Source organism: Amblyomma americanum, chromosome 7, assembly GCF_052857255.1.
Source record: "Amblyomma americanum isolate KBUSLIRL-KWMA chromosome 7, ASM5285725v1, whole genome shotgun sequence".
Lineage (NCBI taxonomy): Eukaryota > Metazoa > Arthropoda > Arachnida > Ixodida > Ixodidae > Amblyomma > Amblyomma americanum.
The window spans coordinates 25,153,385-25,177,758 of record NC_135503.1 but is presented as its reverse complement, the minus strand read 5'-3'; the positions used below and the strand labels follow the sequence as shown (position 1 = coordinate 25,177,758).

At 50.7% G+C, this 24,374-nt stretch overlaps 1 protein-coding gene across 1 annotated transcript; it reads right to left on the bottom strand.

Moving 5' to 3' along the window:
- Positions 1-6,109: 6,109 nt before the first annotated feature.
- LOC144097021 (TOX high mobility group box family member 4-like) lies at positions 6,110-7,442 on the bottom strand. The gene has a single exon (XM_077629815.1). It carries the CDS (start codon positions 7,427-7,429, stop codon positions 6,407-6,409), a length of 1,023 nt encoding a protein of 340 aa, XP_077485941.1. The 5' UTR covers positions 7,430-7,442; the 3' UTR covers positions 6,110-6,406.
- Between the last annotated feature and the right edge of the window lie 16,932 nt (positions 7,443-24,374).

The window sequence follows — 24,374 nt, the reverse complement described above, 5'->3', positions numbered from 1 at the left end:
ATAGAATCCTTTAATATAACTTTGACATGTTCAGAAGCCGAAGACGTACTCATTAAGCGGCACACTGGAGATAAGGAGCAGTTAGTGGAAATTAGTCTGAATATTTTTTTAGGCAGTAGAACTAACTATTTTAGTAACTCTTCCAATAGAAAGGAAAAGAAAGGGCGGTACTACGCTTCAATGAAACAGGCCCTAAGCCCACAGACATAAGCGTAAATTATGTCCTCGCAACTCGGATGCAAGGTATTATAGGGCTCCAGAGCGCCGCGATGCGGCGACACAGCCTGTCATATCACGTCACCAGGTCAGCCTTATATAGACGCTTGTCTCAATGACACGTTCATGGTAGCCGACCCCAAATGTATGGCACCGTCACTACTCTCGATAGCTGCTTTAAAACCTTCCCGAACCAAATTCAAAGGACGTTAATCCGGCTATCATCCAGCGCACGACACCACATCAGAGGAAACTTCGTGTCACCTTGGTTACTTCCTCGACCGACATAGAAATTAATTCCCCTTCGACGAGCGTGACACTCTCCAAGCTATCCTTACCCGCAGGATGTGTCAGCGCCTCGCGTTCCCAAGCCGAATAACACTCTGTCAGCCAACTATAGGTTGAGTGATTGAAGACGCTCGGTCACAACTGGCCGCCATCGTACCCTTCCCGTTTCTTGCGCGGCTCCTTTTTGCTGCATGTCCTTCGAAAAGGCTCGCTTGTCCGCGACGCACGACTCGCGGGGCAGCGTTTCCGGCTGCTCGTGTCCAGCGGCGGCGCTTCGCCTACTTTATGCACTGCCGCGCTCTTCTTCGCGTGCCAGCGCGTGTCTCTGCCTCGTTACGGCAGTGGGCTCTTCATCGCGCAAAAACACAGAGCTTCCCCGCGCCACTGCGCGCATGGTCCACTTCTGCGGCAGTGTCTTACGAAATAACGGCGCGGGATAAGACATCGCGCACGAAAGAGCACATAAGCAAAAAGTTTTTTGGAATGAGCCATTTTGATGGAGGGAAATGCGAAAGGTGCCCGTGTGATGTCAGCGCACGTTAGAGAGCCTCTGGTAGTGTAATTCATACTGGCAACCCTCCACTATGCCTACCGCTTCTCTCCCTTCTTGGAGTCCCCTTGCTTCACGGCGTGGTTCAGGTGCCCGCCCATAAAGTTTCTCAATATTACCCAGAGGGACCATCAGTTGTCCAGAGCTTGAAAATTGGTTATTGGGGAAAAGGAAATGGCGCATGTATCTGTCTCGCATCTCTGCCGACACCTGAACCGAGCCGTAAGAGAGAGGGATAAAGGAGGTACTGAGAGAAGTGAACAAAGAGGTGCTGTAGTGGAGGGCTCCAGAATAATTTCGACCACCTGGGTCTTAAGAGTAACGAACTGGATTCCAAGAGGATAATAATAATAATAATTGGTTTTTGGTGGAAAGGAAATGGCGCAGTATCTGTCTCATATATCGTTGGACACCTGAACCGCGGCCGTAAGGAAGGGATAAAGGAGGGAGTGAAAGAAGAGAGGAACAAATAGGTCCGTAGTGGAGGGCTCCGGAATAAATTTCGACCACCTGGGGATCTTTTAACGTGCACTGACATTCGCACAGCACACGGGCGCCTTAGCGTTTTTCCTCCATAAAAACGCAGCCGCCGCGGTCGGGTTCGAACCCGGGGGATTCCAAGAGGAGGCAAGCGTAGCAGGGTGTGGCAGAAAGTTAGGTGGGGGCTGATGAGATAAGTTTGCGGGATAGGGTGGCCGCAGCTGGCACAGGACAGGCTTAATTGAAGAGATATGGAAGAGGTATTTGCCCTGCAGTGGGCGTAGTCTCAGGCTGATGATGATTTTCACCTAGAGGGACAGCAGGCAGCCCTAGGTTTGGTTTGGTTTATGGGGGTTTAACGCCCCAAAGCGACTCAGGCCATGAGTGACGCCGTAGTGGAGGGCTCCTGAAATTTCGACACCTGTGGTTCCTTAACGTGCACTGACATCGCACAGCACACGGGCCTCTAGAATTTTGCCTCCATCGAAATTCGGACCGCCGCGGCCGGGATCGAACCCGCGTCTTTCGGGCCAGCAGCCGAGCGCCATAACCACTCAGCCACCGCGGTGGCCCAGAAGGCAGCCCTACGCTTCATCCACCATGGACATACGCAGAAATGTCGGGAAGATGAGGTTTCACATTTGGTTTGGCGATTGCTAGTGCATAAAGCGCAGATTCAGGCATAACAGTACGACTCTTCTTGCGGCAAACGTCGAAGAAATGCGGTGAATGCTTTCATTCCCGCACTAACACGTGTTAAATTTATCGCAAAGGTGAAAAACGCGCTATAAAGATAATTTCACTTGAGCACAGAGGAGAGCAACTCGGTGCAGCTGCCTGTTCAGAGGCAGACTCCATGTTTTCAGCCCTATATTAGCCAAGCCAAGTAAAAAAAAAAAATATGGAGAGCATTTACAACTACTCACGTGCCGTGAATGCGAAATTGTCTTTCATCGTGGGCTGCTAGCTGACTATACTTTTTACTAGTTTTTACTAGTGAGTAGCTAGTACTAATGTCTCCAAGGTCTTTGACCAAAAGGCCTTTCGGTGTATATATGTTGACTCTCTTATGGTCGCTATGGCAGCTGTGCTGATGACGTCAATGATGATTTCGGATCATTTCGTCCGGACAACAACGCCGAGTTTCGCTGCCGATTAGCCACATAATTCTTTCGCATTGCTTAGAGAGATTAAAAACTCCATTGAGAAACTGGTCTGGAGAGTTGCTTGAAGATCAGATGGGTGGGGTCCTCATTCCAGAACTCCAGTGGCCCGAGCTGCTTCACGAACCTGGTAGACGAGCTTTTGCTTATCTTCCAAGGGTACGCTATAGTCAGCCTTCCATTGCTCGGGCATTCCATGAGCCTTCCACTGCTCGTCAGACCTATGTGTCGTCTTTCAAGATTCAGGCTTGCCCCCCCCCCCCCCCCCCCTCTCGAAACGTAGACAAAGTATGAGACTTGCGTCAAACCAGGGGCAGGTGTCACGGTATTGAGTAGGATAAATTTCAAAAACCCCGCCTTCCCGGCATTCCACCGGTGGATGAAGTGGTCTAAGAAACTCGCATATACGGTTGCGCCACCTTTCTCTCTACAAAATATTGAGGAACTCTATGGTCCGTCCTAAGTGAGACAGCTGCTTCACATTTTCTTTATTAATAAACAGTTGCAATGATGATGAACTTTAATGGCACAATGGAATCTGTAGCCAAACAGCGCCATGGCGTGAGGCATTTTCGTCACACCAGGTAGGGACGAAGGTCCATTTTCAAGCAATACAATTCTCAGACACAAAGCATCAGGCCACGATAAAACTTGTACACATTATATAACCGGTGAGTACCCGGCAGCACCGGGGATCGAACCTGCATCATTAAAGGAGGTAGACTTTCTTACGCGTAGTGTGAGGAAAAAATAACGGCTGCTTTCATTACTAACAATAATAATTGATTATGAGGAAAAGAGGGGCGCAGTAACTGTCTTACTTCTTGGTGGACACCTGAACTAAAAAAAAAAAGAAAATTGATTTGGAGAGAAAAGACGCAGTAGATGTCTCAATTTTCGGTGGACACCTCAGCTTCCTTTCATCTCTTAGTCCCTCCTTTAACCCTTCCCGTACGGCGCGGTTCAGGTGTCCGCCGATATGTGAGACAGATACTGCGCCATTGCTTTTCCCCCAAGACCAATTTTTTCCGCAGCCATGAGCCCCGCCGCGGTGGCTCAGTGGTTAGGGCGCTCGACTACTGATCCGGAGTTCCCGGGCTCGAACCCGATCGCGGCGGCTTCGTTTTTATGGAGGAAAAACGCTAAGGCGCCCGTGTGCTGTGCGATGTCAGTGCACGTTAAAGATCCCCAGGTGGTCGAAATTATTCCGGAGCCCTCCACTACAGCACCTCTTCTTCCTTTCTTCTTTCAATCCCTCCTTTATCCCATCCCTTACGGCGCGGTTCAGGTGTCCAACGATATATGAGACAGATACTGCGCCATTTCCTTTCCCCCAAAACCAATTAATTAATTCCGCAGCCATGACATGATGGAAGGGATGAAGGAGGAGTTGAAAGCAGGGAAAGAGAAAGAGACCATGATGGGGGCCTCCAGGTTAAGTTAGTAAGGAGTTCAGCTGCTATCCGAGGACGCGGGTTCGCTACCCGCCGCGGCGACCGCGTTTGTATACAGGCGAAATGCAGGAGGCGTCCGTGCGGTGTAAGGAGTCAAAAGACGAAATGAAAATGAGTTTTGAGGAAACGAAATGACGCAGTATCGAACCCGACCGCGGCGGCAGCGTTTCGATGGAGGCGAAACACTAAGGCGCCCGTGTGCTGTGCGATGTCAGTGCACGTTAAAGATCCCAAGGTGGTCGAAATTATTCCGGAGCACTCCACTACGGCACCTTTTTCTTCCCTTTTTTTACTCCCTCCTTTATCTCTTCCCTTACGGCGCGGTTCAGGTGTCAGCCGAGATCGAGGTGAGACAGATACTGCGCCATTTGCTTTCCCCAAATACTAATTTTCATTTTCAACTGTCACATTTCTCGGTGGATACCTGACCCGCGCGTAAGGGAAGGAATAAAGGAGGGAGAGAGGAAAAAAGAGGTGCCGTAGTGGAGGTCGGAAGAATTTCGACTACCTGGGGACCGCGGCGGGCTCGAACCCGACCGCGTCGGCTGCGTTTTTATGGAGGAAAAACGCTAACGCGCCCGTGTGCTGTGCGATGTCAGTGCACGTTAAAGATCCCCAGGTGGCCGAAATTATTCCGGAGCCCTCCACTACGGCACCTAATTCTTCCTTTCTTCTTTCACTCCCTCTCTTATCCCTTCCCTTACGGCGCGGTTCAGGTGTCCAACGATATATGAGACAGATACTGCGCCATTTCCTTTCCCCAAAAAAACCAATTATTATGACCGCGGCGGCCGCATTTCGATGGAGGTGCGAGATGTCAGTGCACGTAAAGATCCCCAGGTGGTCAAAATTATTCCGGAGCCCTCCACTACGACACCGCTTCCTTTCTTCTTTCAGTCCCTCCTTTATCCCTTCCCTTACGGCGCGGTTCAGGTGTCAGCCGAAATGTGAGACAGAAACAATTTTTTTTCAATCTAGCCTGCACTGACATCGCGCAGCACATAGAAATAAAAATGAAAATTGGTCTTAAGGAAAAGAAACGGCGCAGTAACAATCTCACATATCTCGGTGGACAGCCGAACAGCGCCGTAAGGAAGAGATAAATGAGGTAGGGAAATAATAAAGGAACATAGTGGTGCCGTAGTGGGAGAGGTCGGGATAATTTCGACCACCTGGGTATCTATAACGTGCACTGACATCGCACAGCACCTGATTTAATATCTGCTGCGGGTCCTTGGACCCAAGATATTAAACTAATTTTTGGGATATGGCGGAGTGCTTGGCTTGAAGCACTCTGGCACGGGTCGGCCCAGTATTGCACTGCCTCCGGGATCGGTCCGGGGCATATTAGCGCGCGCCTTTTCTTTCTATCTTTGCTTTCCTATCCTTTAACTTTCCTACTTTCAGCACGCGGCAGCGAGCGTGGTTCAGCTTCAGCCAGTAGGCAGGCCCGTGCACTTTTCTTTTCTTTCTTCCTATCAGCAACAGCAACAGCAGCAGCGCACAGCACACGGGCGCCTTTGCGTTTTACCTCCATCGAAACGCTGCCGCCGCGGTCAGTTTCGAACCCAGGTGTCTAGAATTTCACCTCCACCGAAATGCAACCGCCGCGGCTGGAATCAAACCCGCGTCTTTCGGGTTAGCAGCCGAGCACTATAACCACTGAGCCACCGCGGCAGCTCCATGGCCTGAATTGAACTTTTCACTCAAGCTATTTGGTAGTGCGCACGACGTATACTGTAGTCCTTGGTCCATTGAGAACTTAGCCGTGCTTATTTGAGGGCACTGCTTAGCCCTATAAACTTGCATGTGCCTTCGACTACTGACTGTATAGTCAACACTGTCATACACACAGCCAAGACATCTAACATCCTATTCACCAAACATTGGCACTTCAACTTGGCGTAACTGAATTAGCGGCGGGAACGCGCCCATGTACCATACGTTCGGAGCTTTCCTGTCAGGACTTACCAGGAAGCACAATGACGAAGTCAGGTGCAGTTAATTTTGAGCGTTTAATGTACTCAATGAACTATTCTACAGCCAAAACGTGACCGGAAAAACAAAGAGAGAACAAGGCACAGCAAAATACACTGAAAGCGAACGAAAGTATGAAGAAAGTATGAAAACAAAGAAAATATCTTGGAAGCGGCAAGGGATAGCGCCTCCCACAAAAAATCACATCGGGCAGTTGAAGAGCGCTCTCCTTTCCAGGCAAGCGCTAGCTAGCAACCCGAACAACACGGCTGTACGGTTCACTTGGCAGGGCTCTTTCTCCCAATTCTGCGCTGCGCTACCCAGCCTGCGAAGACGTCCTTGCAGTGTGCGACGACACACTCGCTGCTACAGTACTCACCGTCCCACTCGTGCGACTCAACGGGTGGGTTTGGGCAGCCGTTACGAGTGCACCGCTTGCGGCTGGCTGCTGCACTCAGAGGTCTTCGATGATTCATCGCGTCTCCGCTACTGCCTGGAGCTTGACTGGAGAGGGATGCCGACGGTTTCGGTATCAGGCCAGCCTTGCAGACAGGAACGAAAACCGGGCCAGAGGCCACGAGCTGGGCACGACAGTGCTTCTGCACTTCTGCATGGTGGTGTGACTGACGGAATAATGTGGGAGAACCCAGCTGTGTGGAAGGCAGCTGCTGATGGGAGCTGGGCTTGTCCTGCGGAGGTGGCAGCGTCATGTACCCGTGCGGTGGGGAACCTTCTGCCATTGCAGAGTTCAGGAGAGGATTGCCACCCTGCATTGGCGACAGGGGTTCCTCAGGCGGCGGAGTCGCCGCAGTCGGTGAGCTGGCAGAGTCGCTCTCTTGTGTCATGCCGGGCTGGTCGTCAGTACTTTTGGACGTTAAGCTGCACCTGTACGCAGAACGAGCCTTGAGGTACTTGCACTTGGCAGCTTCAGTCTTCTTGGCGTACTCGTTCTTTTGGCTCTCATCGAGACCTTCCCACATTGACGCTGCTATCTTGGAGACCTCGCTGAAGCTGGCGTGGGGATTCTGGTCCTTGATAACCGCTCGGGTGTCGAGGAAGAACATCCCATACGCAGAGACGGGAATTTGGGGCTCGTTGGGGTCTCGATGCTTCTTCTTGCGCGAAGTGTCCAGGCTGAGCTTGTTGCCATCGGCGATATCCGTGAACATTTCTTCTGAAAAGTCCAGCGGCTGTGCAATGCCCTCACTGACATGGTGGTCCTCACTAGTATTGTCCTGTATCAGCGGACTAACACTGGATTCCGGTGGAGAGGCGTCAGTCCCAGTCTCGTCCAGGGGCATTGCTTCGGAGGGTGCACTAACACTGGATTCCGGTGGAGAGGCGTCAGTCCCAGTCTCGTCCAGGGGCATTGCTTCGGAGGGTGCACTAGGAAGGTCTATCACCAGCGCGTCTTGCGGTGGTGATGGTGTGGCCGGTGCTGCATCAGACAGTCCCTTTTCCAGGTAAGGGTCGTGGAGAGGCGTCGAGGAATGGAAAGTGGTCGAGTACAACGACCTCTTGCCCAGGCCGTCAATTGGTCTATGCTCCCGTGGATCCATCTTATTCAAAGTAGATGGTACGCTGTCACTGCAGATGTCCGGGATGCCTTCGATGATCGAACGTTCTTTGCGCGCACTAGTACCACGTGTAGACTCAGACTTCGTCTTTCTTGACAAAGTTGTCAGCTGCTCACAAACCGAATTTCGATGACTGCGTTGTCAATTTTCTTCTTCCTTTATGGTCACCTCACTGCTTCGGATTAAATGTGAAATGCTTCGTTTCCCCGTCCAAGGAGGGCTCATAAACACGGCACAACACTAAGTTACTCATAGTACCACGTGTCTAACGCGCCGCGCGGCCTCCTCGCTTTGTCGAAACGACGACGAAGCGGTGGTTGGCTCTCGAGGCGCACTGGCTCTGTGACCTGGACCCTGGCTCTATAATTAAAAGCTCCCAGTCTTGGGTACTCCCCGACGCCTACCTGCACGGCTCCTCAGGTCGTGACAATCGCAACCCATCGAAAGTCGCAGCAGCCAATCCGAAGAAAAGAGAGTGATGAAAATTGACGTTAAGGTAATAAGAAACGAGAAAGCCTTCACCGCAACGGAACAGAACCACCGCCTTAACTACCGTTTCTATTGAACCAAACGGACTGCTGAGATAAGCACGGCCACGGAAAGGGCTTGTAGTTCATCCTGGGCTTAGAACAAGCGCGGCGGCACCAGTTCTAAACTCCGGATGCAATAGCACACAGTAATCGTATGCGGCGGAAGTGATTGTGGTCGTCTGTTGCGATGCAAAGTGTCGGTGGACAGCCGTCAGGGTGCGAGTAGTGCTTCGCTTCCGAGACGTGGTGGTGGTGGTAGTGGTTTTATTAAAAGTAATAGTAAAAAGGAAGGAAAAGATTTTTGCTAGCCCCGGCATCTGCCATCGATACTGAAGCACCTGAGCTGGGGCAGCGGAAATGAAGGATAGCAGGCAGAATGGAGAAATGAAATGAAAGAGGTGAGAGGACAGGAATAGAGGATAGGGGGAGAAGTAATATGTACAAACTATTTACACAATAAGAAATGTGTCCAGGTTTTGCGCGTGATTAGTTCATTTTAGAGGAATTGAATCACACACGTGCACAGCACTGTGTTGGTTACAACTGGAGTGGGGCGTCCAGTTATTAATCGTTCAAGGTAGAACTCGCGGGGCGTTCGGTCACTGCGTGTAACTACCTGACGGAGAACAGACGGGACGTCAAGCCCGTGTGTTCGAGGAATGCACAGAGGCTCACCAAAGTTCGCTCACGAGTGCGCGCACTGCCCTGCGGCCACAATAGCGTCTTGATGGAGTCTGGTAGTATGCCCTGCAACCTATAGGCCGCGAGCTTATCGCGACGAGCATCGGCGAACGCGGCACAGTGAAGGAGCAGGTGTTCTAGTGTTTCCACTGCACCGCATCCGTCACACACATCACTCGTCGCGATTCCGTGGCGCACCCGTCGTTCCTCGGGCCACACGCAGCCAATGCGCGCGCGGAGGATCATTGCACGTTGTGACCGTGTAAGTGCGCGACAGCCGGTGACACTGTCGATGCGCTCACCTCCCGCGATGCGTGGGTAGGGGTGCTGCTTTCGAAGATGGTCATGGATGACCCCACGCACGTCCTCCAGCGCAAGGAGCAGATCGCTGGCAGGTAGTTGGTGTGCAGCGGTCGCGAGGTCGTCAGCTTCTTCGTTGCCGGCGATGCAGCAGTGACCGGGACGTGCTCGACACGGAAATTGTAGTGTCCGGTATAAAGCTTCCAAGACCTCAAAACAGAAACAACCGATAGAAATGTCAGAGGCCAGCCGCTGCCGCTAAAATCGTTTTGCTCATTTGAATGCGAAGTGGTACCACCGTGACGTCACCACGAACGTGGTATGTAGGGTTTCAACGTCTCCAAGAGACATGGGGGTATGAGAGCCACAGTAGCGAATGGCTCCCGAATAATAGACGTTTTTAGCATACCGGAGACGTATACCGGTTTACCGGAGCCCTCCTGCGCATGCGCATGGCATTGCTGGGGTCAGGAGGAGCCACTGCGCGTGCGCAGAAGGGGTCCGGTATACCGGTGTACGTCTCTGCTAGTACGTCTCCGGTATGCTAAAAACGTCCAATGTAGACTACTTGGGGTTCATTAACGCGCACTGACATCACACAGCACACGGCCGGTTTAGAGCGCAGCTCTCAGGCGCCCGTACCTGCGTTGGGCGGCGTCGCTGTCGTTCCTAGGGCGTAACCGAGCGAACGGGGAGCACAGCTGACGATGAAAAAATTGGCAGTGGCTTAGGTCCGCTATGCCAGGATACACGTAGCGGGAGGTACGTTTCCCTGGATGAGCTTTCTGTTCTGGTAATGCCAAACGCAAAGTTTCATACACTGGATTACTCACTGGTGTCAAGTCCTTTTGATGCCACAGTCTGCCGCACACACTACAAATGTGTCCAAACTGATTGTTCACGAAGTCTGCTTCAAATGTCCGGGTCGCAGATGCACTTTCGGAAACTCGAATGGTGTGATCAGTCACACGACGGGCCTTCACATCCTCTTCGGTTGGTTGCCGTTGACTGACGCCTTCCATAGGCTCCATCTCGACGGCAATGCGGCGTCTATTACGCTCGGCAGTCTTGCGCCTCCGTTTGAGCCTCAGCATACTCTGTTAAGTCCCTTTTTTCTGTTCGGGCGTCTCCGCTGCTCTCTTTGCATTCTGTCGCTCGTTCTCTCTATTGTTGAGTAGCCAACTGCCAGGCGACAACCTCAGGATCGGAAGAGTTAATGTTCTCTTGTCTATACCTCCGTTTAGCAGCGGCTGGACTCTCCTTCTGCGCATCCATATCAAGCGTTGCGATACAGCCGCCGATTACATCTCCGCCTTTTATACGCAATGCTGCGCATGCGACGACGCGCGGTTCGGGTGATAGAGCGGCGTGCGGCAAGGCGGTGGTGACGAACGCGGCGCAGGTGTGGGGTCTCTCCGGTTACCATAGTATCGGCGCATGCGCAAAACTGCTCATCCGCGTGACGTCACATTCACCTTCGGCGGTGGAGCGGGTGCGCGGCCGCGGCGACGGCGGTGACGAAGCGCGTGGCGCACCCACTGCTTCCCACCGGTTGCCATGGTAACGGCGCATGCGCACAACTTGCCTCTTCCATGTACCAGAAAAGCGCGCGGCACACCCACAGCTCCTTTTACGGTTGCCATGGTAACGGCGCATGCGCACAACTGGCATCTCGCATGTACCGCGGAATGCTCGACTGGTATCAGCCTAGTGTAGCTCCGGCTATAAGAGAGCGAACGCAAAGCGCAGCGAAGGATGGAAGATGGCAACATCGTGAAGACGAGCTCCGCGGCGGCGACCAGAGATGGCGCCAGAGTAGCACGCGCCGCCATCCGTTCGCCCGAGGCGAGGCTCAGCGGCGGCAGATCGCTGCGCGTTCTGCTTAATCAGAAACCCAGAGTCGCGATGTCAGTGCACGTTGAAGTTTCACAGGTGGTCGGAATTACTCCGGAGCCCTCCACTGTGGCCCCTGTTTCTTCTTTTCTTCTTTCACTCCCTCCTTTATCCCTTCCCTTACGGCGCGGTTCAGGTGTCCGCCGATATGTGACAAACACTTCGCCATTTCCTTTCCACAAAAAACCAATTACCACTCCTTGTTCCGTATGCGGTCGCCCACGATTACAGCACGGCAGCAGCTGCGTTCAAAAATTGCATCACCGAGAAGTGTAATCGTCGGATAATCTTTTTTTTTTCATTTCGCCTCCATTGAAATGCGGCTGCCATGAATGTGATTTGAACTCGCGACTTTGGGATTAGTAGGCGAACGCCAAGCCACAGAGTCATCGCGTCACCGTATAAATGAGTAGGAGCTGCACGCATCACACATCATCCACGAAGCAGCAATGCATGATCGCGGTTATCAGCGGACAAAAAAATTCGGCCCGTCTTTTACTGATACACATGGTTGCAACCTGTCGTGCTCTATAGTCGAAATTTTCTTCCTAGATTATTCACTGTCTGTGTAACCATGCATTCCTACCGCTCGACATTTGTGGATTACTGATGCAGGCAACACTGTGCTTTCATTTGCTTTCTTTTTTCGTCACGCTGTTACAACCTGAACGATGTTCGTTTTTTGTAATAAACTGAGTTGTTATTTTTCCCCGTACTAATCAGCAAATACAAGTCATAATGAAGTTCGCATGATTACAACTATTTGGCTGCGGCTTTCAGTCCGACAACTTGAATATATTCGAGCACGTGGCAGTCGCGCTAATTTCGCCCCACTTAACACGATTAACGCGCTTAATTGGATCGCGTGCGAAGGCGCCATGCAGCGCCAATGTCTTCCGTCCTCTTTCCCTAATTCGACCGCTTAGCATAATTCGACCAATTCGCGTTATCTGTGCACGGTCAGGTTAGCGGAAGTTGGGTCTCTTCGGGAAAAAGGAAGCAAGAAAAACCACACAGATAGAGAGAAGGAAAAGAAAAAGGAAGAAAAGCAGACCCAGAAGGAAAGGTCCTGTAGAGAAGCACCCGCGTACGGAGATGGGAGTCTCCGAAGCTCATTAAACTGATTGCCCCCAATCACAACTCTCTCCCTCGGCAGAGGCTCGCTAGGTGCTTCCTCGCGATAGGCGGCAGCAGCAGCAGCAGCACGCTTCGAGGCACGCGCCCAAAGCCGCTACTCCGATAACCATACCGGTCGGACGGCTCCGGCAATTACTGCGCCCCCTCGAGAGCGCATCCTTTTTGAAACCGGCTGTGCCCGGCGACGCAGTAGCGTGCATGCGCGGCGCTGACGCCTTGTTAACCCTCGTGCGCCTGTATGTTTACTATCTTGCGGCGAACTACCGCGTGCAAGAACGCTTTCTCTTTAGTTTCCCCGTCTTTCGTTCACATTCCTTCCCTTTTTTGCAGTGCTAGTCCTGACTACTCATCCAAAGCAGCAATGACCGCGATGGTATTCGTCGATCAATCGCATATGGTCACAGGGCTGACAGTACATGCCAACAACACGCAGTGCGCACAAGAAACCGCTATTTCCTTGGCAGTATCGCAGATAAACTGCACTACCACTGTTACTGACTCCGAAACCGCACCAGAGCTTTCCTGATTTGGAGGATTATCATGAGGGCATTAAGAATTCTCCTTCAAACCTTGCTAGAAACAGGCGTTACCATCAGGTGGACAACTGGACATGCTGGACTGCGTGGGTACTCCGCAGCACATGCGGCTGCCCGAGGTTTGGCAAACCGGGCCCCACAAGGTGAAGACCCAAGAGGTTTTACCCCACTGGTTACCTATCACGTTGTGATGACCCCCATAATGCGCAGGTCCACACGGGACGGAGAGGCAAAGAGACACCGTATGGCTCAGTTTAAACAAACAGATATATTCAATAATTATACATGATTAAGATTCAGAGGCTGGGGCGTCCGAGCTTACGTGCCGACGACTTCATGGGGGCGATGGAGTGGCTCCGGAGTTGGGCTCGAGCGGTTGCTGGTGGTAGCTGCACGCCGTCGGGTTTCGGCGCTGAAGGCCCTCTTGGCGAACGATGTCGTCCTGAGCGTGCGTCTTCCGTACTGCTTCTCGATTTTTATATCCTCTTCTCCACACTCCCTAGAATGAGGACGCCCACGCCGGAGGGGAAGGAGGGGGGGGCTAGGGCTTTCACTTGGGCGCACAAACATACCACCGCACTTATTGTCTCGCCCCCCTCACGTGTTGAGTCCGAGGGAAAGAAGGTTGTCTTCGAGGTAGCGCATAGCGTCGGCTGTGGTAAGGCGCGCTCTGGCCCGCTGACAGTTCCCTTGTCCTGGAATGTGCTCGGGAGGGTCGCCCCTGGAACCGCCACGCCAATTGGGGAGGATAAGCCCGTTTCCCCGCGGCGACGGCGGCGGGTCCCTTCGTTCTGGTCGTCACTCAAAGAGCATGGCTGGGTAATTGATGATGCCGCTGTCATCTGGGTCTCCGTCTACGCCGCGCCGTCGAACGCGGAACCTCGTAGCACACACAAGGAATGCACCTCGTAGCACACACAAGGAATGTACCACGTAGCACACACAAGGAATGTCACAACGTCATCACTTAACACTACAGGCTAACTCGCAGGTTATACCTCGTTGGCCACACATCCCTAACCAAACCATAGGAACATGTATGGCGACAACTACAGACAGAAGCCTCCACAGCCCCCCCCCCCCTCCCCTCTCAACACGCCTACATTTTAAACTTCCCATGAACTACAGCCCACACCTGAAACCCGTGGCCGAAACGCGGAAAGCAAAATAACGTCATACCCGCCGCGGTGGCTCAGTGGTTAGAGCACTCGGCTACTGATCCGGAGTTCCCGGGTTCGAACTCGACCGCGGCGGCTGCGTTTTTATGGAGACAAAACGCTAAGGCGCCCGTGTGCTGTGCGATGTTAGTGCACGTTAAAGATCCTCGGGTGGTCGAAATTATTCCAGAGCTCTCCACTACGGTACCTCTTTCTTCCTTTTCTTCTTTCACTCCCTCCTTTATCCCTTCCTTTACGGCGCGGTGCAGGTGTCCAACGACATATGAGACAGATACTGCGCCATTTCCTTTCCCCCAAAACCAATTTTCAATCTTTCATTTCATAATGGGGCCCCGCCGCGGTGGCTCAGTGGTTGGGGCGCTCGACTACTGATCCGGAGTTCCCGGGTTCGAACCCGACCGCGGCGGCTGCGTTTTTATGGAGGAAAAACGCTAAGGCGCCCGTGTGCTGTGCGTTGTCAGTGCACGTTAAAGATCCCCAGGTGGTCGAAATTATTCCGGAGCCCTCCACTACGGCACCTATTCTTCCTTTCTTCTTTCACTCCCTCTTTATCCCTTCCCTTACGGCGCGGTTCAGGTGTCCAACGATATATGAGACAGATACTGCGCCATTTCCTTTCCCAAAAAAACCAATTATATATTTCATAATGGCAGCATCCTTCCAGGAGCAATGTGCGTCTGGCGTCTCCACCTCCACTATCCTCAGAGAGCGACTGAGGTGTGTCCACTGACCCCGAGATCCAGTTATGCGCTTTTCCTCAATATCAACAGAGGACAAGTGAGTAAGAGAGAGAGAAACATTTATTGAAATCTCAATGAGATTAGCGGTGGGCCGTCGTCTTCATCGTTGACGTCTGGCCTCTTCGCAAGGTCGGGCCCCTATTCCAGGGCTCTGCTGAGTCTTGCTGCTTCGCATGCGTGCTGCACAAGGGCCCTTTGGGCTGTGAGCTCGCTGCTGGTGAGCAGACCCTCCCATTGCTCCGCACTCAGGGTTTTGAGTTTGTGGAATGAAGTGAGTAAAAACTATCGAACGAAAGTACAGTAAAGTGGTGGTCAGTAGGTGAAGTCCAGGCCATTCAGGTGTCGGAACGCTTAGGCCCATTCGACGGCCTTGGGTGTCTCTGTCGTCGCTGGGCTTTACTGAAAGCCACGCGTCAGGTGAGTGAGCAATAATGAGTTATGGGAGTGAAGGATGCGCTTTAAAGTCCCGGATTACGTGATATAAAATAGCTTAGTTTGAGTTTGAGATTTTAGCAAATATGTACGAATGCACATTTGCGTCGGGGAAAGAGTCGGTCATAAGTCTTCTCCACGTCACCTGCTGCTCCCTCGAGAGGGACCAGGTATGGCGGCGGGAATTGCTTTCGCTCGAGTTTGAAATGGGTGGTGTGGTCGTGGTTGGTTGCTAGGGCTGCGCTGGTTGCCTTTGGACTCGGACCGTCCACTGCTCCGTCGGCTCTATATATCTCGAGCTTGTGCATGGGTGGCCTCGTTTTCGCTTTGTCCCGCCTGCGCTGGGACCTATACGAGGTCAATGACTCGGAGGAAAGATGTTTCGTCGATATTTTCCACAATACTTCTGGCCGTGAGATCCGTTGCACAGAGAAAGTATAAAGCTCAAAAAGGAAGAACTATTGGGGCTAATTAAAGCTGCACACCTTTGTGCACATTCAGGGACCATGAAGGCTTGGATTATTTAATATTAACGCTAACACGGGCAACAGAGAGAAATAAAAATAAAAGTGCTCAGCCCGCGCTGATTAACGCTGATAAGCCGAACTTTTGCTCGGATCTGGTGAGGATATGCCTTGTTTCCCTGTTCTAGAATGTGGTCTTAGAAGATTAACAGATAGAAACGCCGCACACGTCTTTCAAATTAAATTCTTCCTCGGAAGGTCTCACTTGAGTGTTTTGAACAAGGAGGCACAGCATTCGTGCGTTGCCTTCAGTTTATACGTTTTCTCCGGGAAGTTGTTCCGCTCAGTCTACAAAGCTTGGCGTAACGCAAAACGCACGACATTTTTCCGCAGCGGTCTTTCCTTGATGAACTGACAAGGGAAGCAACGAGTGCCGAGAGATTGCTCTCCGTCGCAGTCTCTACTCCGAGATTAACTCTTAAATGCGGGTTGATCCAATTCTCAATCGACATCATCTTTCTGACAACAAATTCCGTAACCATTCCGCGGGAAAATGGACACACGATCTGATCGCGCGAGACTCGACATCGACGCCAGAGCTGGGATTAGACAAACATGAGCTTTCGTGACAAGGATCTGCGGTGCGCTCGACTAAGGCCGACACTTCCTGTTCGTCGTAACAGATAAACGGGGTACTTGTCGCTTTTACACTAATGCGTTTTTGAGGAGCAAATGCCTTGCGTGGGAAAAAGTATTATCCGTTCTATAAAATACCGTTTCCGAACGTCCTAGAAACACCTCAAAAGCAACATAAATAAAACCACTACGTTAGGATAGCACGCAGATCACCTTACGCTGCTTCGGCGTTCGTGCGTGGACGACCAGTGTGTTTCAAGAGATACGTAGAATGGTATATTTTTTACTCTATATGTCCAACAACTGGGACGTCCATTGTGGCCACAGGCACGACTGAATTGTGCTTAATAACTTAAATCGTGAACAGAAAAACATCCGCTCGAAATTGATGTCCATCGGACCATTAGAAAAGAGCTGTTTGCTGACTTTCTGCACATTCTCAAAATAGTATGGCTACAGTACAATGCTCTTCAATCAGTCTCAAGGCTCTACACACGTGCAACTGTGCCAGTAGCCGACGACGACGCATCGTGAACGTTATGTCATGCTCCTGATGCTCCAAATGCATTAGACAATTAGAAGAACAGCAGGGGACAGTTTGGCTAAACGCGGCACAAATTTGCAAATTGTCGCCTTGTTTTTATTATCCACAGGTGTAAAAAAAAAACAAGTATGGCAGAATTATTTGCAACCATCCTGGAATCCCACTCACTAAATATGAAAAGGCCGGCTAAGTGGGAACAAACCTAAAATTTAATTATATTTAACACTTCGAAATGTCGCATTTTTCACTAACCAGCGGGGCAAAATGAGGCGTCCTTCAAAAATTAACGTCAAAAACTTCAAAAATTCAGCCCTGTAATGAATTTGCACACTAAGTTGTCTACATGTACGCGTTGACAATCTTTGCGAGGCTATCCGCATAACAGACACCGTAGCCAGACCGAAGCCGGCACTGTATTGTGCCATGACCCCCTACAGACCGTTCAGACCTACAGCCGGGCCAGAGCGTGTAGCCTCTACAAGCGATATTTCTAACGTCCTCCTTTCGTCGAAATCTTCTTTTTCTGTTTTCATGTCACGGTTGTTGCTTTTGGCTCAACCCTTTTACATGAACACGCGATATCGTTCGATTACCAGTGAGTGAACACGAGGTTTTGAATTTTATTTTATACATCCGACTGAACAGCATTTGCACCATTGTTAAAATGTAGCTGCTCTTGCCCGCCGGACAGTCCCCACCGCTCAGATTCCAAAGATATCTTAAGCAATTCCTGCCTTTCATATGCTATTTTCTTTTCTTTTACACGGTGGGCGTCTTCACAAACATAAACGCTTGATGACATCGTAGCTCCTTGCTCCTCCTCGTAGCTTTTTTCGCGTATTCTGGACGGTATTCGGCAACAAATGGTTCCCTTCTGTACGTTCTGACTATCCTAGGGGGCGGCAAAACAAGGGTAGCGCTTTGGAGCTAGCAATGAAATTATTACGTTTATTTTAGGCCCTCAAGGATACCACAATGTCCTATTTTGCCCCACGCATGCTTTCTGCCAAAACACCTCTTTCCTCTTTCCTAAAAACGCGAGGGGAAAAACTGTTAAATTGTGCATAACATCGATGACCAATTGAATAACTAAATGCCTCTTTGATCACTTTTTAGTCCACCTAGTCTCAATCCGCAATTTTTTTCTTGGTTTGAAAAACTCAACCTCGCCTCCCTTATGTTGCTGTAAACACGTGGCGGGTGGTGCCAAATACATATTAAATTATTTTGGTTACACGTTTGAAAGTTAGGAGGCGCTAAGTATACCAAAATGTCACATTTCGCCCCGTCTTGCGTTTTGCCCTACTCTCCTCTAACACTCTAAGTGACCCGGAAACTTTTGAAATGTACTGTGGACAAGAGGCCGAGACCGTAAGGCTTTCCATTTCTGTTCCATACCGTAGCTCTGAATCATCAAACCATAGGCAAAACAAAGCTCGACCTTTGGCGTGGGCCGTCGATTTTAATAGAATGGGAAAACCGCGCGGCATTTGCCGTCAGCCATGTGCGCACGCGTACGTGTGTTTTAAGGCGCCAAAAATCGTGGGCGACACAGAGTCACGACCATCGTCCTTTTTCCTGGCCGAGATTAGCCCCGAGGCGGTCGCGGCGGCTTGGTGTTGTTTCAATCTTCCCGCCTCGAGTTCACACCAGATTAAATGTACATCCGCGAAGTTGGAAGTCTTCTTACAACGCCTCTCCATTTCCCCGTCGAAGACAGAGGCGGACGCGGGAAGGTATACAGACCCCGAAATTGAACCGAAACACTTAACGCGGCGTACACGCAGCTCAGGTCCGAATCCAGTCCTCCGTCGCTTTTTTCGGGCCGGCTGGCCCGGACATTTCCGAGCGGCGGCGATTGACTCCCAACTGAACCGAACGACGTGCCCTGCCTGCCGTACTCGAACGGTGGCCCGTCGCTGGCGCAGAAAGCGCAGCGATCCGCGAATGCGCGCCGGAATGCTCCTCTCCAGTCAGGCCTCTATACGATTTGACCGCTAATCTCAGTCAGCGGGAAAGCGTTCAGAGAGTGAAAGCGAGGGAATATACACGGGAAAGGGACGCAGAGATAGGGGCTAACTAAGACCACCCTCTCTCACACACGTACCTTGCGTCCATACACATTCATCCTATCTACAGCAGTGTAGCCTTTTGGCGTTCTGTTCGAATCGGGAGTCGTGCGGTACGAATGTTGCAGCGGAGCCGCGCGGCTAAGAATATTCGGCGGGCCGGATAGCCGTGGCCGATCGCGGCAGACTGCGTAGGGGCGGTAGTGGTTGCAGCCGGATCGAAGTGAGGAAATCGGTGCGTCACCCCCCGACGCACGTATTGCCGCCCTGTGCGGACGTTCGGCGTTTATACGAGGTGATGCGCGACCGTGATCGGTCGTGATAAGTTTCTATTATTTGTCCATCTCGTGCGCGCGTTCGAGCGCTATCCTCTTGCGATTAGATTTGCACCTCTTGTGTAGCTATTCTTGGCAGCAAAGGCAGAAGAAGAAAGAGGAGGAGGAGAAGGAGGAGCAAGGGGGGGGGGGGGGGGCAGTGATTCGATCTGTTTGGCGTTGCTTCCCCCTATACCGCTGAAAGCCTGCACACGCGTCAACGCGTTTTTCGCCCACCACATGTTTACGGGTGCCGATGACGGATCGGCTTGTAACTGTCGCAGTTCAATAAGCTGCTGAGAAGTTAAGCTTCTTGTTTCATTAATGCATGACACGCATTACACAAGAGCATTTTGACCCTCCCGTGTTCGGACTCCCTCCTGACCGGTCTCCTGCACTGGGAGCCCGCCTTGACAATACAGGTCTAAGCCCATCTGGACGCCAAATGAGCATCCATGTGTTTGCGAGCACAGACGATGGCCTCGAAGAATACACGAGGCTCTCTCGAAACTACTTGAAGAGAACCGCGAGGTGAAGCTATCTACTGCATTAAGGAATAACCTACTGTTTTACATGCATTATGGTAATCCAGGTGCAGCACGGATTAGCTTTTTTCTTTCCAGACTTGCCTTAAGCTTATTGGCCATTGATGCCAAGTAAGTTATCGTTGCGATCGTTTAATAGTACACAGCACAAAATTTCTTATTTCTGCTCACTTTTCCGCACATATTAGGCTATTGAGAGTTCTTTTTTTTTTTCGGGCAAGAAAATTAATGCTATTCATTTCTCTGAAGTATTGCCAGTGTTTGAAGCGCATGACCGACTTGCGCGAGTATTCTGATCTGCATTAAAGCAGATAATATAAATAAGTATTTAGCCTAGACTCCTGTCAGCTGTGAATGTAGCCGCATATAATTTAAATGTAAAGCAAACGCTGGTTGATAGAGAAATTTTAATTTTCTGGCTCACGCTGTAAATATTTTTATTATAGATGTGATCTGACTATCGTCTCGAGATTTTTGTTTCCTCATGCTAGGCTGCAATTCTATCATTAAAAATCCGAAGGCACACTGCTTATGGTCTCTGCAACTGCGCCCTGTAATAATTATTGTTAGGCCTACTGCTCACATCGGAGTAACAGACCATAAATAAATATAGGGGACCTCCTTTCAAAAGGCAGCCAAACTGTAAGAGGACAGTGATCATCATCAGTATCATCATCATCGGCTCAGCTACGGCCACTCGAGGATAAAGGCCTTCCAGTTGAGTAATAATTAACGCTGCCCTGTACAATACTGTGGCCATATTATCCCACAACTATCCCACAACCTTGGACTCCATGGTGGCTCAGTAGTTATGGTGATCGGCAGCTGACCCAAAAGACGCGGGTTCGATCCCGGCCGCGGCGGTCGCATTTCGATGGAGGCGAAATGCTAGAGGCCCGTGTACTCTGCGATGTCTGTGCACGTTAAATGAACTTCAGGCGCTCGAAGTTTCCCGAGCTCTTCAGTACGGCGTACCAGTCTGAGTCGCTTTAGGACGTTAAACCCTCACAAACCGTAATATCCACAACCTCCCAAACCTCACCTGTCAACCCATAGCGGCGTTGAGGTTGTTGTACAGGCTATTTGTGGGATTAGCCTTGCGGTTATCCTGTCCTAAATTGCTCCACCGTAGCGACACACAGATGACAATTAAGATCGGAAATTTTAGGCATAGATCTGTGACCTGGCCGATTTACATGCCATGCACACAATCTCCCACGATAGTCGCCAAGTGCTGCTGCTACCATCCAGACTCCCTGCTGCCTCGTGCTGTACTTGCCCTCTCTTAGAAACCACTTCGTTAACCTAAGGCACCATCAGTTATTAGTCATCAAGTTTCTTGTCAACAAGCTTATGCGTGCTAACGCCTTCGCGAACATGAGTTTCGCAGAGCTAATGGGTGCATCGACGTGCTCCTTACAACATCCTCACGTCTGTGACCCTTTGACCCCGTCGAAACTCAGCTATGCTCTGCAGTAGCAGCAGCCGCATAACCCCCGGGTCATTGCTCCATACCGTTGTCGCCGCCGCAAATGCATATAAAACTCGCGATGCCCTGATTGTGCCATTAACGAGCCACAGCACCCTCGTCACGGAACGCATCGGTCGCATTCATCACATTTGCGCATATATCGTCTTATTTACTTTATCTCCGACTTGCGCCAGCCAGGTAGCTGAGGCCTCCTCTACGATAAGAACGTCGTATTTCACAGATATCCCACTGTGGCGCGCATAATGCGCCGGGGTGCACGCACGCATCGCTGGCCCTGCACGTATGAGCGTCGCTTCGCCAATTCTTCGACCCACTGACCCCTCCCGTGCGCGCCCGGGTGAATGCGGAATTCTCCAATAAACCAGCGGCTGCTACCGCCGCCACAACAGAGCCGTGTGACAAAGCGACGTGCTCAGACCCAGCGGGAGGTTGGCCTGCCGCTCAGCTGCTCTTCTCCGAGCTCCTCCGCTTGGGAGAGCGCCGGTGGAGATGCTGAAGAGTGTGCGTTATAACGGAATGCCGTCAAGGCTTCGCGATGCGGCTAATGGGATATGCGCGAGAGTACGCGCTGCTATAGAGTGCCTGTTCTCCACGAGCGAACCATGCTCCCGGAGTAAGTTGCACCACGTGTTGCCACTGAAAGAGCTGCGGAACTCTGTGGGGCGTGTAAAATGTTCCCCTTGCTAAGACGAAAGCTACCCTTAACACCTGTAAATGCTCGTTTTTTTTTTCTTTTCTTCAGAACTTCTTATAGTTTCCCTTTGGCGTGCATCTTATTTCAACTTCTTGCGAATGCTTTTCTTTCTTTTTACAGGCTGATGTCGCAGATAAGGTTTTCTTTCTGTTTCTTCATTTTCCAGGACAACAAGAGATATAATTAACTCAAAGAGATAGTCTGCGAGAGAAGGAAAGCTGGTAAAGTAAGGGGACGCCTCCTTCTTTTGATAAAGTTCCGCTTTTGCTTCTAAATACGCTGCACCCTAATCTGTTTCATCTTTATTCAAAGACGCGCTAAAAAGAAAGCAGCTAAAGATAACGCAGAATAACCGCTCCTCAGACGCGCGCGTTTCGCGCATAAACATGCCACACCTTGCGCTTGTTCCGTTCTGCGCGAGGCGAAGGTACAGAGTTCTGCAAACATGCGGAGCTTACTTTTCCAGCGCCAACTCCTCCGGAACGCCTCCCGCCCTCATTAAAACCCCGTCTTTGTCTCTGTTCTAAATCTAATGCACCCGCTTCTCCAGTTCCTATTCACTGTCTTCCTTAAGCGAGCAACAAAAATCATCAAGACACACTAGCTTCGAGTTTCAGTCGCGCACGCGATCGCCACAAACATGTCAGACCCTGTTTTTTTTCCCCCCGCCGTGTGTCAGACCGATCTGCAACGCCACGCAAATATTAGGATCCAACTCTTCCAGACCCGACGCAACGGAATATATTTATCATTCGATATCCGCGGATAGTCGCAGCACGGAGTGTGTACTGCTCTTCCCGCTGAGTCGCGTGTCACAATCGGAGGAAGAGTGAAACAGGTACCGGGTGGTCTGTCGGCGGCCGCGACATCCAGGAGCGCAAAACTAAAGAAAAATAAAGAAGAAAGGAAGAAAGGAACACAAATCACGTCCGATTGGCATCCCGAGAGCAGTCGCGGTTAGGCCAGTCGCCGATCGCCGAACGCCGACCAGGCGTGGTCCCGGTGATTGACCTCTGTCGCGAGAGAAGATGCCGTTTCGTCTGGCAGGAGTCCTCTCTGCAGCTCTTCCCGTATGCAGCTGTATGCATATGTCGTTCGTGACGTGGTATACAGGCACGAGAAAATATTCCCCCGAACGTGGAGATGTATGGACCCGTCGAGCACCAGCGGCAAAGTGCCGTAGAGAACCCCCCTGCCTGCTTAGCCGGAGAGAAACCGACGCTCGAGAGGAAACGTGTCGTTTGTGCCTGTCTCTGAGCAGGCCTGTCATTCTGCATCTATGTGGGCGGCGCTGAAGGGGTCGCCGGTACTGTGTACTGCGCTTTCGGTCCTTGCTGTCGCCTTTCTGGCACGTGCTAGCTCCGTCTCGTGGAAGCGTGTAGGAGTCGAACGCGTTGAATGAGTAGTGTTGTTTATTCGAGAACGTGTCCTAGACGAAGTGTGCCCCTCATTTTTGAAAGCCCTTTTCCGCAATGTTCTTTAGAGTGGGCTTTCAGCGCCGCCAGCTTAGTGTTCGTCAAACTGACTTGCAAATAATAATAAATCTATATTTGTTTATTCCCACTGGTATATAAAAAAATGGTTTGCGAGGAAAAAGCTACACGCGTACAGATTTTGCAGCCCCTCGACCACTGGCTGGTACTATGGCGTACAAAATGACATGTAACGCGTCCGGATTGAATAAAATTATGGTTTCCGCTTTATAGAAAATCAACGCCTTTTTTTTTTACAGAGCGCAAAATATGCAGAAAGCTTGATAGTATTCTGCCGTTGTCATCGGCCTCTGAATATAACTTTCCAGCACTGCTGGGGCCCGCAGCACTTCGTGAATTGAACTTTGCTACATCTTGCGATCCGCAGCTCAAACTGAGTGCGACCGTATGTGCATGTAGGCAAACAGTTTTCCTTTCACAGAAAATATGTCCAGTAGCATGTGTTGTATTTAATGAAATCAATTGCTGCATCTTCTCCATGTACAAAGTCATGGCCTGTGATACAGAAGTTCATAAAGCTAAGCAAAGTTGAGTTGTTTTACAAACTATAATTATTGTGATATCACTGTAGCACTAGTTATACACCTTAGAGCGCTAATGGGATGAATTCATGAAAATGAGGAGATACAGCACAAAAATAAATGTTGTTGCTAAGAAGAATGTTTAGTTGCTATGGAAACTGGCATTCTGAAGAGCATTTGTTGCCCGTGATTAGTTCTTACGGCATCTGTAAGCCACGTTATATGCTTAACCCCTGAAAACCTTCATGTGAAACCAGGCGTGAATTTGTCAACACAATGATTATTTGTTTCGAAATTCAGATCATAAGGTAAGGCTTGATTATACTGCAAAGAAAGAAACTACTACAAAGAAAAGCGCGAAGTAGAATGTTGGCAACGGCCGCAAAAATATGATTTGCAACAACAATTCTGTTTCTGACGTGGACATGCATTTGCGTCACTCCCTAGAAGTACTCCACTTGGCCTCCCAG

Coding starts and splice junctions, on each gene's coding strand:
- LOC144097021 (XM_077629815.1), bottom strand. CDS start 7,429: ATGCCCCTGGACGAGACTGGGACTGACGCCTCTCCACCGGAATCCAGT.